At 41.1% G+C, this 18,804-nt stretch overlaps 1 protein-coding gene across 2 annotated transcripts; it reads left to right on the top strand.

Annotated features, from left to right (window-relative positions):
* Nucleotides 1-7,212: 7,212 nt before the first annotated feature.
* LOC147440903 (uncharacterized) lies at nt 7,213-12,828 on the top strand. 2 transcript variants are annotated; one of them, XM_086482710.1, is made up of 5 exons: nt 7,213-7,827; nt 8,818-9,495; nt 9,586-9,826; nt 11,993-12,156; nt 12,589-12,828. In XM_086482710.1, the coding sequence occupies exons 1-5, from the start codon at nt 7,417-7,419 to the stop codon at nt 12,622-12,624; spliced, it is 1,530 nt and encodes a 509-aa protein (XP_086338836.1). In that variant the 5' UTR covers nt 7,213-7,416; the 3' UTR covers nt 12,625-12,828. The 2 variants fall into 2 exon arrangements, with proteins under 2 accessions (XP_086338836.1, XP_086338835.1); XM_086482709.1 differs by having other exon boundaries at nt 8,818-9,826.
* Nucleotides 12,829-18,804: the final 5,976 nt, after the last annotated feature.

Here is an 18,804-nt window from a genome sequence, read left to right as displayed (position 1 = left end):
CCACTTACTGTACAGTCTATGTCTTCACTGGAACCATTATTAGAGGTAGCGTCCATGCGAGCAATCTTTGAAAAAAATTCATATAAATCTGTTCCAACATTGAATTCATTGTTTACCTTTTCTTTGTTGCTCAAATTAAGCTCCTCTAAAACTGAATCCGCTACTTCTAGCTCAGCATTTTCTTTGGCTTTACTTCTTGCGGAAATATGCTCCCAGAATTCATCATAGTTGAGGAACTGCATCTGATCCCCTTCACCTTTATTGAAGACAACTTGGCTTTGTTCAGTAATCTCCTTTATTTCTTGATCTAGAATCCTTGAGATTTCGTAAATAAATTCCTTTGCAAAATACTCCCACCGTGTGGGATATACTTATGCTAGTTCTTGAACCTGCTTTTAAAAATCCGAGTTTACAACCTCTTCAAAAGCTGCAATCATCTGATTTTCTGGAACATTTTGGTTCTTCATCTAAACCTTCTGGATCATATCCTTGAAAAATATAATACTGCTCCCGAACAGCATCAAGTGCTAGCTCTACAGCATCATCAATCTTCTTTTTAACTGCACGGCTTTCGCTTCCTGCAGATACCCCTGAACCAATTCCATCATTTTTGGCAAATCTGTGACTGCCACATTTTTATCAAATCCATTCAAACTGAAATCGTCAATAAATTGCTTCAATTGCTCTGGTATCTCCATCTTTACCTCCCACCCCGACTCGTTTCGCGTCGGGTTCACCAAAGATGTCGGGGGATATGTGTTCGCTACGTGAGCCGAGCAGGCGCCGGGTCTCTGGCTGTGGGAGGTGTGAAAGAGAGAGAACAAGAAAAACTGATGCAACTGACTCTGGCAATCTCCGTAATCCTCAATTAATCGATTAATACATTTGAGTACAACTTAATCTTTAGCCAAGGCGGGCTGTTAACAACACCGTCACTTGGATCATCTGCTAACTAGAAGTTTAAGCTCCCTACAGAATTAACCGGGCCGTTAACGACACCGGGCTTAACAGAATGATTAATCAAACATTAGCTGATGACGGTGAAGTAACTTCTGCAAACTTTATCTCGACTCATTGTCTCAATCTTCAGGCTTCAGAAATGATATGTAGTTTCCTACTCTGTTTGCATGCACTGCCTCAACTCCCGAAGCTCGATCCCCTTTCAACTCAAATCCCTTTGCTAAGCTTGCTCTTGCTTGCTTCAAGATTTTCGTTTTCTTGTAAATCTCCTTCTCGCCTTTGCTTGCTCAAGCCTCGACCTCGATATGTCTTTCTTGCCTTGGCTTGCTCCCTTGGTTGCTTCGACCAAGCTCTATCTTTCTTCCCTTGTTAAGATCTCCTTAGTTCTACTTCCTCTCCCTCGTTTTGCTTCGCTTCCACTCTCCTTGCTTGCTTCTTGTTCAAGCTTGAGAGGGAGAGAGAAAGATATTTGCTTTGTATATCCTGCCGAGCATGAGAGCGAGAGAGAGGGAGCTTTGCTCGCTCCTCCCTTCACGCCTTCCTCTAGCCGAGGACGAGAGAGAGGAGAGAGAGCTTCGCCTTCACCCTCCCCTCCAAGCTCCTCCTTCAACCTCCTTGCCAAGCTTGCCCTCCTCGTTATCTTCCCCCATTCCTCGCTTGCTTTGCAGTCTGACTTAGCTTGCTTTGACCTCGACCTTGTTATCTTTTCATCTCCAGCCCCTCTCGCATCTAATGCCTCTCTTTTCCTCCTCTTCGTAACCCTATATTTTTTTCTTCTTTCTCACCTCGTCTCACTTACCCACAACCTGCAACGACGGAGCCGTCGGTGACGTGGCATGGGAGTCCGATTTATGACGTGGCATGCCGGTGGGTTCCCGCTTCATGCACATGGGCGTCTGAGCCTTGTTAAGCCCAGCGCAAGCCCTCGTTCACCTTCTTGCGCCCTTTGCGCGCTGCCACGCCATGGCCTGCTTCCTTTTTTTTCTTTTTGTTCCCACTAAAACCCCTATATCAATAGTGCGGCCACACCCTTAGTCAATTGGGCGGCCACTAGATTATATGGGTGGCCTTGGACTTGGTGCGCGACCCTTTATTCTCTTGCTTTGGGCGGCATGTTGTGGGCGGCCCGTAAAGGGCATCCCATTTGGCATACATATTCGACTAAAGCATTGCCAAGCACAACGTCTTTCTGCAACAATTTTTGACTAACATATCATCTCGTGAATTTTACTATCCATAGCTTCTTGAATAATGCCATATGCTCTAAGATACGCGTATAGGTGATTGCACTTGCCGGAAGGCATTCCCTTTGCACTCGGTTGTTAATTGCTTGCATCAGCTTCTCAGATAATGCCAAAATTATCCAGCTCAGCTGTGACGGCAACTAACATCGGCCTCAAGCCATATTATCTTATGAACCCAGACTCGGTCTAACAAGCCATTAATTCCTTTACACTTCTCAAACTGCATATAACGCATACAAACCCTACTGAGGCTGTAAAATTCCTAGATGGCACACCGACCGGGCAGACCAGACTGGTACAAAACCGGCCCCCGATGAATCTTTAATGGCCAATAACTTGGCAACCAAAACTCCGATCGCTGATCTGAAAAAACCGACACGCTCCACAAAGTGAGCACTTCAGGCCCGTGCATTCATTTCATTTCTGTCACCTCAGCTGCAGTTGCTCGATCAAGTACGGATCTGCAATCGACTTAAACTTCAAACTGCCATAACTTCTTCACCGTAGCTCCAATCGATCAGCCATAAAGGTAGGCCGGTAGAGCACTTCAAGCACTACAGTTCTAGATTATGATATCCTATATGTGCTCTCTTCAAGCATAGTCCATTTTTGGCATCATTAAGGCATCAGTTGGCCCTTTTAAGCCGCATCTGGCATACATTAATAATTAAACTTGACATGTTAACAAGCCGTGATCACTGACCATTAATCAAGTAAGATTCAAATAAGCTTGACGACATTATTCTTGCATCTTTCTTAGCATGGGAGCGGAGTTGCACGACAACGTATGTCAAATGTGGTGCCCGTATGAAAGCACGTGAAGTTTTGGACAATCTTTCAGTTCAAAAATGTCGTCTCTTGCAGTGTATTCAACATAGCTACGGCATGGAAGCCTTGAGATGCTTTTACAGCATATGAGGGTAAGGCCTTTTGTCAAACGCAATCACCTACACTAGCATCTTGAGGGCATGAGGCACTACCTTGGTGGTGCATTATGAAGATCGGCTGCCCAAGGGATGCTGCCCATAAGGGCTTTAGAAATGGGAGGGTCGGCCATAGGTTGGCCATCCATTGCATACAATAAGGAAATGGGTCCGGACAAGGGAAAGACAAAGAAAAGGCCATGGTGCCAACACTAATCGCGAGAGCAGGGGAGAGAGAAGGCGCTCATAGCATGTAGTAGGCAACTCGGATAAGCGCTGCCAAGAAACAAAAATTGCTCAGCACGGCGAGGCGACCCCATTCGACATCAATTTGGGTAGTTTTCTTCACATTGCCACATTAGCAAGAGGGATTTTTTATGCTCCCTAGCAACGATGGAGCTATCGTTGCTTAGGGAGGGGAGGATATATAGAGAGGTTCTTTTAGACATGCAAAGCGGGAGAAAGGGGTTTCCCTTGGTTTGCACGTCGGCTTCTTCTCCATCTACAACCAAAAGCCTAGTGCTTTCTCGGTAGAGACATGTACTCCGACAACGTATAACCTTACTTGCATCATTGGCTTCCCTTAATTTTTCCCATAATCAAGTAGACCAATCCTCATTGGGTGAAATTCCCCCCATTCCATTGTAAGAGTCTGACATTATTTGAACTGTTTTCCTTGTAGACTCATGTGGGATTTTCCTTTCAAATTTTTCCACAGTATGGTTTTTTCCTATTTGGTTTCCTCCAATGTGTTGGTTTCTTGTTTTGAGTTTCCAAAAGTTTTTGGGTTAACTTGACAAGCCTTTCAAAGTCCTCAAGCTTGGTCACTTCAAGATTAGGGCAAGGATAGTGTTTCCACTTACTTTCCAAATTCTCTCTTGCCTATAAACATGCTCGATAAGCTTTTAAAGCTACATTTATTGGTTCAAAGGCTTCACCGAGCAAAACAAGTCCTCTTAACTTGATTGAAGACTCTTAAATCTTGTGTGATATCAAGTTAGTCCTCTCGTCAGAGATTTCTTTAGCTCTCACTTCAATTTCAACATTTAGTTTCTGTTTTTGTTCCCCATATCATTGTCTTCTTGCTTTTCAAGTTTCCAATGATGATTTCCATGTGCTTGTGTTTTCATTTGGCCCTTGTAGTTTTTTCTTTGTGCGTGTTATCACTTTTACTAGTATTGTTGGTTCAGTCTTGGAATAACTTGAAAGGATCACTTTCACCAAATTTATAGTGATTTTTCCTTTGTTGTTCGGATTCTTTGGAAAATCCTCTAGCAAGTGTTCGCCCTCATGCTACACCCCGTGCAATATACTGATTGTGGCAATGATTTTGATACCAATTGTTGAAATTAGGGTTGCAGGAAAACACACAGCTTGGAGAAGACAAAGGAAGCTCAAGGCACACAATAGAGAGTGTATTACTTAGTGTGCAATGGAAAGATGAGTTAGCCCTAGAGTGATGGGCGTATATACAATGCCCGAGGGGAAAAACTTCCTAGTGAGGGAAAAAACGCCCCGACGGTCCTAAATGTCTTCATACACATCACTTCCACATGCAAGTTGCAGCTTATGCATAGTGATGTTTGTGGGCCCATGAAAACTCCGTCCTTTGGAAATTACCTTTACTTCGTACTTTCATTAATGATTACTCTAGGCATGCATGGGTATTTCCGCTTAAAGCGAAATCCGAAGTATTTATGTGCTTCAGACAATTTCTGCTATGACTGAAAATGTCTCGAAATGTACTATGGGCACCCTCCGTTTTGATTGAGGGGGGAAGTATATGTCTCATGAATTTAATTCATTTCTGGCTAGTCATGGGATAAAACACCAATGTACAGTGCCTTATACGCCTCAACAAAATGGTATTGCTGAGAGGAAAAAAGGTCCTTACGAAAATGGCACGGTGTATGGTCAAAAGTCAAGCTTTGCCGCATTTGTTTTGGCTTGAGGCCATCATGTGTGCCATTTATGTACTTAACGAGTGTCCTACAAAAGCTTTGTAGTCTATTACTCCATATGAAGCATGGCATGATAGAAAGCCTTCTATTGAGCACATGCATGTTTTTGGCTGTTTGGCATATGCTTTAGTGCCACAAACACAATGCAAAAAATCGGATGATAAGGCGTTTAAATGTATTTTTGTTGGTTATAATGCTGAAAGCAAAGGTAACAGGTTGTATCATCCGCAAACAAAGCGTATTTTGGTTTCACGAGATGTTGTGTTTGTTAAAGATTCTGTTCAACCCTTGCTGTCATGTAATAGGGACAATAATGTAAACTCACAGGACATTTATGACACTTTGTTGCCTCTTTTCAAGGGTGGAAGTTTGAATGTAAATTCCAATGAGGCAAATGTACATCCTATGTGGGCTTCTGAAAATGTTACAGATCAGCCTATTACTGATGCAGATCTACATGATGTACTTGATGAGGAAAGGGTTGAAAGTTAGACGGATGCCAAAATGGCTGGTGCATATATTGCGTGACATTAAATTGGATGCACCTCTAATCGCACTCGTTCAGACTCTCGCCTGCATCTTATGCATCAGATTGTTATGCTTTGCCTGTGTCTAGCTTACATGATGTTGAGGAACCTCTGTCTTTTAATGAAACACATAATTCAAAAAATTGGATGGCTCCCATGCAATCTGAATATGATGCACTTAAAGAAAATGACACATGGACTTTATGTGATTTATCCTAGCAAAAAGGCCATTGGTACAAAGTGGGTTTACAAGTTGAAATGCAAGCCAGATGGTGAGAGACTTGTTGCGAACTTTTATGCACATAAAAAAGGTATAGATTATGAAGAGACTTTTGCTCCCACTTGTTGTATGACTAATGTGCATTTTCTATGTGCATTGGCAGCTCATTTTGGTTGGGATGTACATCAATCAGACATTGTTACTGCTTTCTTGAATGGTGGCATATTTGAGGAAGTTTATGCAACGTAGCAAATGTAACAAAGCTTTGTATGGGTTGAAGCAATCTCTTCGTGCTTGGTATGAGAAGGCTAACACTCATTTGGTCAAACGAGGCTTTCGTAACAGTCCAACAGAAAGCATATTGTATGTAAAGTGTGAGGGTGATGTACTTCTCATTGTGGTTCTCTACGTGGATGATTTGTCGATCATTGGACCAACAGAGAGGAATGTTGCTAAATTTAAGGCTGATTTGAATGCTACTTTCAAGATGAAAGATTTGGGGCTATTGCATCATTACTTGGGTATATAGTTTAAGAAGTGTGATGGCGGTATTGTCTTGTGTCAAAAAAGTTACATAGAGACATTGCTATGTAAGTTTGGACTTGAGGATTGCAAACCTATTGCCACTCCCATGGAAACATGTTTAAAATTGAGTCTCTTATGATGCTGGTGATCCTGCAGATGTCACTCTTTACCAAACTGCTGTTGGATACGTCATTTATGTATGCAACACGAGGCTGGATATTCAGTTTGTAGTCTCACATGTCAGTAGATTCATGCATAACTAAGGGTCTAAGCATTGGCAGGCTGTCAAGAGTATTTTTCGCTACTTGAGTGGCACTTTACATCTTGGATTGCTTTATCCCAAGGGGGGATCATTGCCGCCAGATTTGCATGCTTTTTCAGACTCAAAGCACATTAAGGTGCACTACCACTATGTCAGGGAGAGGCTCTCAGCATGAGAGATCAGCTTGGCTTATGTGCCAACACAGGACAACCTAGCAAATCTTTTCACAAGGGCATTGTCTCGTGAGCTCATTGTTTAAAGTTTAGCCAATACTTTATGAGGAAAGCTTTAACGTAAGGCCAATTTTCTCATATACTAGATAGTACACAAACGACAAGGGTTTTTTGAGGTTAAAATTAGCATGGTTAGTGTAATCTTGTCCTTTTTCTCACAACATGGGAATAAAAAACATCGTGGTTGCGGTTCACAACGAAAACACGTAAACAAACTAGACCCTATAAGGCTGGTTTTCGTAAGCACAGATTTGTCTACGCCTACCAGTGGAGATCAACACGTAAACAGACCCTATCAAGAATTTTGTCTATACCCACTAGTCGTGACCTTTAGCGTGGCTTTAGCAATTTGAGGCTTCAAGAGAATGTACGTACGTAGGTAGGTACTTCTTGCCTTCTTACCATTGTCTTCCATGTGTCCTCCCACTCCATTCTTTCTGCGAGCAGAAATATAGATTCGAATGCTTAGGTGCCGATGCTGAAGCAAAGCTATCACAGGAGGATATCCGTGGATTCTTGAACGGCCAGTTGCAGAAGCTTTCCGCATTCTCAAGCAGGGTTATGTCGTTTAACAGTCTTTGCAGTGTTTACCCTCTCCTCGGCCATCAGCAGCATGAGCTGGTCGACAGTAAACAGACACCTACCCTGCCACTTATATTGCAGAGCCTGGGGAAAGAGACATCTTCATCCTCAAAACCTTACTTAGAAGAGTCTGTTACTTTGATGAAGGGACCATGGACTGAGGAGGAGGATAAAATACTTCTAGCATATGTGAAGAGGCATGGTGAGGGCAACTGGAATTTTGTGAGGAAGTATTCTGGGTTTTTTCGTTGTGCAAAGAGCTGCCGCTTGCGCTGGATCAATCATCTTCGTCCAGGTCTCAGAAGGGGGCCTTTGCAACCTCATGAAGAGCGCCTCATCATTGAACAGCACGAGACCCTCGGGGACAGTTGGTCTCGCATTGCAGCTATGGTGAGTAAGTGTGCCAAGTTTACTGGGTGACTGGTCTCTGGTATTGTCCTTGGAAGTGTTTTTATAAAACTGTGGGCCATTGCATGATAGCACAATTGCAAGGTATGTTTTGTATTCTAGCCAGAGATTGTCACAGTGTCAGATTGAAGTCTTTAAACTTACAGCACTTTCTTTTTCTACAAGCATGGGTTACTCTAGTAGGGTGTTCTCTTATATTGAGATTTGCAGTCCTTGCAGCGGTCTAGGGGATACTTTAGATCATGGTGGTGTGTGAAATAATCTATTTTACTTCGAGTTTTTTTGGGAAACCTATGGTGTCACTGTCTAATAATGCCTGTCATTGAATGATTATGTTCTAAAGATCAAGGACACACGTCAATCCCTTTCATCTATTGGGGTTACCATTGACGATGATGACAAGGTGGAAGCCTGCGTGAGGTTTAGGGCCAACGTCCAAGTAGTTTAAGACTTCTATGTTTATGCTACTACACCTTGACTTTTTGATATTTGAAGGATTCAAACTTAGCTTAAAGCATGTTATCATCAAATTTTAGGCATTCCCCTTCTTTTTCTCATTTGGTCTAGTTTTGATTGAATCAGTGATGCTTCTCACTAAGATTTGTACATTGGTCATTTTGACGCGTCAATCCATTCGTGTTGTTTATGATAAGATGATCAGATGACTGTCCAAGATACTTAGTTCATGATGAACACACGGTTTTACTGTGGTCTGTTTTAAAGGTTTCAGCATTAGTGGCGAAGTTTCCTTGTATGACAGTGGTAGCTATAGACTATATTATAGAAGTGGAAATTTGCAAAAGACCAGAGTAAATGAAGCCTTATTTTCAAACGTTTGATCCGAGATATATGTTAACAGACGGCATGCCAATATTAGTTTGAAGAGTTGTAACCAGCCATTTATGATGCATGCAATACTGTTTTCTATTATAGGTTTTGACATCTCCATATGTCTTGTCTGCTTTCTGGTAGCTTCCTGGTCGAACAGACAATGAGATAAGGCTTTTAAGGGCTTGTCTGCCTCTATACCCGCCTCCTGAAGCTGTAGAGGAGACAGTGGAAGATGTGGGAGAGGACATTTGCGCAACTCGTGGGCCATCAAACTACAATCTGGCTAGCTTAAGAGCTGTTGGAAGCCCAAGCGACAATGGGTTTAATTTATTGAATTGGAGCTGCTCAGCAGTGAATGTAGCAGAAATGATGAGTCTGAAGCCACATGCGTTGCCTGCTGTCCTAAGTGAAGATTTTTCTGGTTTGGAAAAGACTGTGGGTTCCACGCTCCATGATACAGGAATGCGCAAAAGAAACGTGTCTTCAGGCAAGAAATCGTCTGCCATTGATTTCTCTGATGTTACAGTGATGCAACCATTGTGTAAGCGTAGATGTGTAGAACCTCACGGTGGGATTATTTTGGATCCTATCGATTCTTGTGATTCAAGTCCAAACACCGTCTGTGATAGCTTTCCAGGGTGTAAGCTCAGCTGTGGCATCGAGTGTGGCTACAGCGCTAGCAACACAACAAATAACAACTTCGCTACTATCAGGCTCGACAAAGGTTTGCCTGGCCTGAAAGTGGAGCTCCATTCAGTCCAACGGCATGAGGCTGCCAACAGCAGCTCAGCCCTCTCTAGTTCGCTTGCAGCTGCACAAGTGCGGCACTATTCAGATTTTGAAACTTTCAACTTTTGTAAAACACCTGTTAACTATAGCGTTGGTGATTTGTTGGATGTTGTCTATCAGCCAAAGAAACCAGGGCATGAGCAGCTGACGTCTGTTGTGGGGGATGAATCCTTTGCAGTCCCTGTCATGGATGTCCCTGCCAGCGCTGTGGGTCCGCGTGCTAAGGATGTGGCACAGACAGCAAATGACAACCTCCTCGCCCCCCTGGGTGGTTTCTCTCTGGTTCCTTTTGAAGATGACTTCAGTTCTGGTGCCCTGCAATCAGATTCTGGTTCCTACTTGTCAGTTGAGTTGCCAGCAGGTAAGATATCTTTCTCGTCTTCTTTGTTTGATTAAGCTTTCCTGAAACTGTTGCTCCTTAAATCTTTAATTTTCTGCTCAGAGTGTTGTCTTTAGCTCGGATCCTTTGAAAGTTTTAGTCAATGCTTGGTTCTTGCATGTACATCCAGGCACATGTCCACCAACCCCTTTCCATTTGTCTTGCTTTTGATGAAAATATAGGTGTCTGAAAAGGCATGGTCAAAGAGATTTTATGGTCGGGAAAATTACCAAAATGCCTCTCAAATCTGTCATGCCTCAAATTTCAAAAATCCTAACATACCCTTCTTATTCTGCTAAAATTTACCAAAATGCCCTTCAATTTTATCAAAATTCCCAAGAGATTCCTCATATATCCTGTAAACATCTGTCGAGACATTATGCAACTTGTCATGGAAGTATTGGTTGTCCATCGTTAGATAATATTAGGAGTACGATTTGTGAACGCATTGTCTGCTCTAAGATCAAATAGTCATAATTTGTAGACACAAATGATGCTATTTGTCAGCATATTGGTGAAAATGTTTGGCCAAGGCACTTAAGAATAGATCTCTATTAAAAGGTATGTGAATACTGAACTTTGAAGCAATCCATAAAAAATTGGGAGAAGGGTATTTTTGGAATTTTTGAAATTTGAGGGGTATTTTGGGAATTTCCACGAAATATAGGGGTATTTTGGTAATTTCTCCTCGATAGGAAATAGTTATGAGCACAAAAGAACCAATATGGCCAAAAAAACAAATAGGGGAAACAGGCTATAAAATTTTTAACCGAGCTTTAAATAATGACTCGCTATCCTTTGTTTCTATTCAGAGTAACATTAAATTGCATTTTGTGCCTCTGAAATCTTGAAACATTCTGATAAAACAAAACGATGTACTTTTAAAATCCTGAATAATTTTTATATCGAGCTCTTGTTTCAGACGATTGAACATTGAAAATACCTATAGGCTCTTTGTTTATGGGTAATTGGAATGTAAAATGTTATTCATGACGTACCTCTTGAAAATCATTATAGATGATGATTCTTGATGTGTAGATGTGTCATGTGTATGGTAATGCATTGTGAGATAAATCTTGATTTGTTTACACTGATAGACATGTAATTTGTTGGTTTTATAAAGTCAGTCTTAATTAGGAACTAACTACAGACAAACCTGCAAACAACTCTTGGGCATTGATCAAGTGACTAGCTATTGGTCCTGATTATAGTCGCTGTCTTCTGGTACACTTACTTTTGTTTCTTTGGAGGGAGGTGAGTGAAAGGGAAGGGGCATTTTGTGACTTTTGTTTGAACTCAAGGAACATTGTGAGCAGTTGATATTGTGTTAATCCTTTCTATCTTTTTCATGTATATGCCCTATTAACTGCCTTATTATTGTATTAACATTTCCTGTTTAATGCTTCTTTCAATGCTAGGCTTCATTGTGGCCGAGTCTGCCCTGCATCTTTAGAGTTATGACAAAATCTCAGTACGCAGATCTTTGTATTGATGTGTGTGCGCGGGCGAGTGTTGTGAGCATACATTGGTACATAAGTGAAATGAACACATGGAGAGGATCTCCTGGCTACACGGACTGCCTACAGACACGCGTTGGACGAACCACCCGACGACAGCCACCATTTGGTAGCACCCTCGCATTGGGCAGCGTCCGAGGACGTAGGCGTGCACCTGTAATACCGAGCTCCTATACCACTTGGCCTTACTTCCTCGAGGTGACCTCGCGTACTTCTAGCCTGACGGGCTAACTACTGACACTCTACCCAATGGGGGGTCGATAACTACAAATGAGGCCTTGGCCTCCTTTTTATAAAAATGGTCGGCCACATGGGCCATGTCCACACTTTTTCCGCCCAGACATTGGACGCCCATGTGGACGGCGTCTAGGCTAGATCCCCTCTCTTGTAAGCGGGACATAACAATAATAGTTCTATATCCACTATTGAGCGTTGACGACGATAGTGGGGGATCTCACAATTTTAGTAAATACTATGCATGATGCACTTTCCGCTAAAGGTGAATTTGAGCTTAATTGGGATGCATCTAGGTGTATATAAATGGAGTGAACCACTGGTTTTGATTATAGGTGATTGTAATGGAAGTTTTACCTTGGTACCTACTTATGGCTAGCTGGCTTGAGTATTTCAGATTTGTGTGAGAATAGTGCTTGGACAGTGCCCTTGCTCTACCAAGAGGACGTAACTGCGAGCGCAATAGCATCCAATGTGGCCGATGGAGGGTACAGCGGCAATGGGGACAGCCCTTGGGATCTTAGCTCTTGTGTGTGGAGCAACATGCCCGGTATTTCACAGGTTAGAACTCAGGTTTTGAAAAAGATAGTGAAAATTGTTTTCTTCTTATTTTGTGGCTTGAAGTTCTTAGATAATAGAAGCTGGATTATAGGGGGCATAGTGCGCTCTCAAGATGAAATGGTTTAGTAAGGGTGGACACAAATGCCTCCATTTGTGAGTTAGTGGCAAAGATTTTTGTCAAAAAGAATAAACTATGCAAAAAATGGAACAAATTGATTGATACAAGGGTATTTTGGGAATATTTGAAATTTGAGGGGTATTTTGGGAGCTTCCACAAATTTCAGGGGTATGTTGGTAATTTTCCCTTGTTTTTAATTGCCAAAAAGAATAAACTATGCAAAAAATGGAGCAAATTAATATACTTGAAAAAGGGGTACTTTTAGAGTTTCCACAAATTTTAGGGGTATTTTGGTAATTTTTTCTTTCTTGTAGGCTTACCCGGCTCCGGCAAGTGAGGATCACCAATGAGGCTTGACATCAGAATTCTGCATCCTCTCAGGGGAGACTGTTTGTGTGCTTTGATTTCAATTGATTAGCTATGTTCCTTGTCCTAATGGCTTCCCAGGATTGTTGCCTTTCATTTTATTGTAAGCTCAAGTATGTTTTGAGTGAAAATTATACTTCTGGATGGTATCATTTTGGATTATGGTAAAGCTAGGTTTGCAAGGGTGATATTTTTGTGTCCAATGCTTTAGCAGACAGGTGCACGTGCATGCGTGTGCGCACACACACACACACACACAGAAATGAAAAGAAAGAAAGATTTTCTTAATGTCTTTAAAAGGCTGAACTCGGCCTAAGACAAATCAATGTACATGTGATGTACTCTCTGTCATCCCGAAAAAAAGCGAAGCTGAACTGTAAAGGAAGAGAGAGGAGCGATCAAACCCGTAGGATTAGTTGCATAAATAACAAAGAACCCGAAAATTCGTAGGCATCATGGATAACTAGGCTGGTATTGAGAGAGAGAGAGAGAGAGAGAGAGATCTCTATTTCCTTGATTTTTGACCTCCCTCAGATGAAGGCGTGTGCCTTCATTATCGTGCTAAAATATGACAAGGCAGCAGATTAAGTTTCTCTTCATAAATGCCTTAAGACACAAGATGGATTCTCCTAAAGACCGTTTTACCAGAAAAGTGCTTGTGAATGTTTACATCTTGGGGTCCAACAGGAGTAGTAGATAGACAGTCTTTTTACAAAATGCCCAAATTAGGACTTGTTCAGACAAGAGATGATCCAGCTATGCTTGTACATCCCTACTTCTCACCCCCTTTTCTTTCTTGGAGCCACTTTTGAAAATCAAGCTCAAGTTTGGTGCTTTGGGTTCTCTTTTCCCTTCTTGAATTAGCTTGTAAGGCTGCACGTGCCTAGTTGTTAAGTCTCCTCCAAAGATCCTTCGAGGTGTCTTTTCCTCAATTTAATAATTGCCAATCAATGAACGGAGCGATTATGATTCACGTGGCACTAGTATCATTCTTCATGGCTCGAATTTTGGTGCCAAATTATTGTGGAGCCCTTATTCGTCACCCTTTTTCTCTAAGTAGCCTTTGCTTTGTCGAAGGTTTAATGTGCTTGGTACAATGTCTTCTTTTTCTTTAGTTTCCTTGACAATTCCCATCCTAAGAGTGCAATTGAAAGCCCTTGGGCCAAAGAAGCTTGAGCATGACGTTGGTAACTCTATAGGACAAAGAATCTTCCTTTAGTGGAAAAAAGTAAGAATTTCTCTCAATAGACATATCATTTATCGGAGCTCTTTCATTGAGCTGAAATGTAAATCCCATATTCTGGGGCACTCTTAAAGTAGTAGTATTGGTGCACTCTCTCAAGGTCAACATATTGTCGAGGTCAAGCCCTCCAAAAGAAAAGGCAACCACGAGTGGCTATGCTAGAGTGACTTTTGAACGCCCTTGTGCATTGTGTGATTTCACTCAAGGCAGTGCATGCAAGCAAGGGATGATCCTAGGCTAGAGGAGTCGACACCTTGAAGGTGGAAGGTTTTCAATTAGAAGTTTCCAACTGGGTCTTGAGAAATGGGCTTTTCGGATAGGAGCTTGGAGTAGGTACATGTCAAAATTGTAGGATGTTGGCACTTTATATAAATGACACTTTGTAGATATAATAGTTTTGGGTGGCCAAATATGTGTTTGCAACAATGATGTAATGGCTTAGGACTTGAAGCAGAATTGGTTGGTTTGCCCAAAAGGTATTGTGATTGTGAAATGCCATAGAAACTTGGGTTGGAAGAAAAATCACAAATTCAAAATTATCCAAAAAATTCAAAATTAACCAAGTGTGGGTGTGTTTCGGTTTTTTTTAAAGATTACAAAAGCTAAGAAATGTTATCTTTGAACGAATACATATAAAAAAATGCTACACAATATCCAACAAATGTAACAAATTTAAAGAAGCAAGGGCAATTTTCCAAATTAAAAATTTAGCATCCAAAGACTTGCATTTTCGCCTCCTCCTTCACTTTTTGGCTCTTTGTCTTGGTGGCTCTGACAGCTTCATCATAGATTCTTGAATCTTCATAGTCTACTCTCTCACAAACACAAGGATGCAGACAAGTTAAAAACTTTCCCAACTTAAAATATTTCGCATTGGTTGCTTGGGTAGCAGTTGCCAAATCCCCCAATAAGATTCAAATCTATCAACAAAGGTATTGAAATTTGCACTTGCATCCTATTGTAAGCCTTTGATCTTTGCATATGCTTTCGTAACTGACAACACACTTTGATACTTTGTGTAGAAATTGCTCCCAAAAATCTATCCGATCTTGCTTGTATCTTCTAAGCCATCGAACCAAGCTTTTGCTCTACCTTGCGACACCAAAGGTAGAGTTTGAAGCTTTGCTTCATTGTCGGACATCCATAGTACTGTTAGCATAAATAACTCAAAATTGACAATCTAATAGTCTACATCTTCATCTCCCTCGAACACTAAACCAAATTCTTGCTTCATCTTGATTGATGAACACTTTGTCATTGATTGACGATCACTTTGTTAGGAAGTTATGAATCGATTATTAGTGGGGGCACCACAAGATGGAAAGGGCAAAATGGGAACACACCCAACTCACAACTTGAATGCCTCTCTATAGCGTAGTGGTTCCACAACACTCCTATCCCCCATCCAACACACACCCAAACACCCAATTTGCAAACACTATTGTATACACTTAAGCTTGGATAACCCAAACTGTGCATATTCACACACTCGATACACCATAAAACACAAGGGATCTCCTATTGCTAGTGTCAGTCGTGGATTTCTCCTACAAACGATGGCCCTGCACAACTGTTGAAGCCGACTTCTCCTTAGCCTTGCTTTGTGGTGCTCGTCCTCATCCACAACTGGCAGTCCCCTCATAACCCTTGACTGATCTTGGCCTAGTAGTGCTAGTTCTCGACACCCCTTCTCTCCACGCCATGTATCACAGTTGACGTTGAACGTCCATGCAATCAACACCGCCTCCTTTTCACTACAGTCCAACTTGTTTTTTTAATTTTATCTTTACGCTAATTTAAGCTTCTCTTCATATTGAATACGATTGTAGCTTGGTTCTCTTCTTCATGTTCGTAATTGTTGAAGGTCGAAAAAACATATTTTTTTTCCTTTGAACTCTTTGTGTGCACACCCTTCAACTTTCGAGCTTCACCAAAACTTCATGCCTAGCTCCGTTTCATGTGGCTATGAAAGGACCATCGCACTTTTAAGTCAACCCAATGATCATAAGTAGGACCGATCATGAGCTTCGAGCTCTGTATGCCATATAACTCCACAAAAAGAATCATTTTTTGTGCTGATGACCTCACGATCTCTAGTAACTTTAAGCTGCAATCGCTTGCCACAAGTGTGCATTAAAAACTACTATCCACCGATGTCCAAGCATCCTCAAAGCTCAAAACTCTCCCAAATAGCGCAAGCACTCATTGTACATATCGAGTATATATCATAGTCTTTGGTCTACTAAAGGCAACATTTGACGTACACACCTTGATAATGTCTGCTACATTGTGCATCAAGTAGCTACCCAAGCCTCAAGCACTATGCCATCCACCTGCTAGCCCTTATGTACCTGGGTCGACAGTGTTTGGCTGCACCAACGCACTGAGTTTCTTGTTGCATGATTCTTGGATTTTCTTTTAATCTATCATATCCAATTTAATTTGTTTTAAAACAACTAGATCAAAAGTTAAGCATATTGAATTTAGATTATGTTGAATTTGATCTATTTATTGAAAGAAGGAGATAAAGTGATTGATCTCCATATTTACTTTTTATGCATATCACATATATTTTGATGCATGTGCATCGAGTTAGATCAAAGATATATTAGTTCAAATCTTTTTGATTGCGTATGATTTACGATTAAGATCAAATTAAGATTTTCTTTTATTGAATATTGAGAGTTGCATGATGCTATTGTAGAGAGAATTATATCTATCATATCGTTTTTCATATTGAGATTTAATGTATGACGTTTCACTTGAAGAAAGTGATTTGTATCAATAGTAGACATTGAAGGGTTATGACTTTTATGATTCATAAAGAGTATGATTGTAGATTTGAAAAACTAAAATTTTAATAATTTGTGTTATATGCAAAGATCCATGTTAAAGAATTATGTTTGGATATCCTTTCCATGCTGATATCAAAGTATGACGTTTCACTTAGAGAAAGTGATTTGTATCTATTGTAGACATTGAAGGATTATGGCTTTTATGATTCATAAAGAGTTATGATTGAAGATATTGAAGAACTACAATTTTAATAATTTGTGTTGTATGCAAAGATTCATGTTAAAGAATTATGGTTGGATACTTTTTTTTATTCTTTCCATGTGGATATCAAAGTGCCATGTTTCAATAATTTATTTGAATACATCACAAATACTTACGATTTTGATGATTCATTTTATAATCTCCAGTCTTTGTTGAAGCTTATACTTTGACAATTCGTATTATTTCTCTTCTTTGTAAATATCAACGATATACCAATGTAATGGAATTGGCCTATTTAACTTGAGAGTAGCGGAAATTAATGAGAGTACTTTTGAGAAATGACTTTGTGAGCATAGCGGGTGAACATAGTTGAAGATAGCAACATAATCATAGCAATTAGTTAACTTGGCATGAACAATACTTTTGCAAGAGAGAGAATTTAGAGAACATGACAAAAATTGAGGACCGGATTTATGTGGAGCCGGCCCCCCCTTCAATAGGCATTTGTATTATGATTTCTCCCATTAAGAGAGACTTGTTACAATACAATCTTTGTGTTCCTTGTGACCTAGGTGATGCAATGAAGATGGAAAGCTTCATGCATCACAAACATAACATAAACTTGAAGAAAGCTTTAACTATCCTAAGCCTCAGTCCCAAGACCTCAAACACCTTCGAAGGTGGAGAGAGCTAGCAGAGAATGAGGGTAGGGAAGAGGAAGAAGAAACATTTCGTAGGAGAACGAATTAGTTCCTCACTTATCATAACTCTTGTTGCTAGCATACATAATAGCATAGTAATGAAGAAGAAGGAGATGGAAAGCTTAAGCATTGAAACATGGCTCTTGGTTGGATTTGCACTCCATAGCCAAGAGTGTTGGTGTAGGCTCTCAACCTCTACTTGCTTGGAGAAGGAGAGGGAGCTCTTGCACTTTTCATAGCACACAATGAGAGTGTTTGTGAGTGTGTGTGGATGAGTATACCCCCTAAGCAACCCCTTAGTTGCTTGGGTCGACCCCCCCTTGTAGCTCATGCTTGAAGCTCATTGGACCCCTCCAGGCCTAGCCAATCATAAGGAGGAGGCATCACAAGCAACAAGGGTAGCCTTGAGACAAGTGTCCCCCTTTCCCCTTTGAGAGAGAGGGTTAGATAAATGCTAAATCAATTAATTAAATCTCCTAATTTATTATTGGACCCCTTGGATGGCCAACCAATAGGCTTCAGGCACACAATGAGGGCAACGTGAGGAGGAACTTGACAAGTGTCCCTCTTGCTTTCTTTGTACCATGCATGCCTTGTGTGAGTGTGTGGGTGTTCTCTCTCATCCTCCCTCATGTAGGGCTCGCCCCCTCCTTGTAGGGATTGGATATTTGACTTTTAGACACCTCAAACCCCTCATCCATAGGCCCAATTCCCACCACAAGCTTGGCTCTTAAGCACTTTAAGCTTGGGCTGGGTTCTCACCTCAAGTGCAATCCTAGCATCTCAAGCATGTGAAGCACCTCGAGAATCTCAATCATTAAGCACCTCAATCATCTCAATCACCTCAATCATCAAGCACCTCAAGCACCTTAGTCATCAAGCATGACAAGCATCTCGAGTTGGGTCGGGTTCCCGCGCCTCAAGCTCAGCCCTAGCTTACCTAAGGTCAAAGGAATTTTACACACATTATTGGAGGTCTTCAATGAAGCTAACCCTAAGGTCTTATGCTCCATTGGTTAGCCTTGCTCTTTGATAGACCATCTCTCATTTGGGCCCCTTTACCATTGGCCCCGTGTTGAGATAGATCTATAAGCACATGTCTATATCTTAACACTTGTTCCCGTTTATTCTCCCACATTAAGTGATCAATTTAATATGAGAAAATCATTTGGGTTGGTTAGATATAAGATTTTAGATTTTATGACACTACCTCTCTCTTGAAA

This window comes from Adiantum capillus-veneris, chromosome 15 (genome assembly GCF_014529385.1).
Source record: "Adiantum capillus-veneris isolate H3 chromosome 15, ASM1452938v2, whole genome shotgun sequence".
Classification (NCBI taxonomy): domain Eukaryota; kingdom Viridiplantae; phylum Streptophyta; class Polypodiopsida; order Polypodiales; family Pteridaceae; genus Adiantum; species Adiantum capillus-veneris.
The sequence above is the reverse complement of the archived record's forward strand: the minus strand, read 5'-3'. Positions and strand labels throughout refer to the sequence as shown.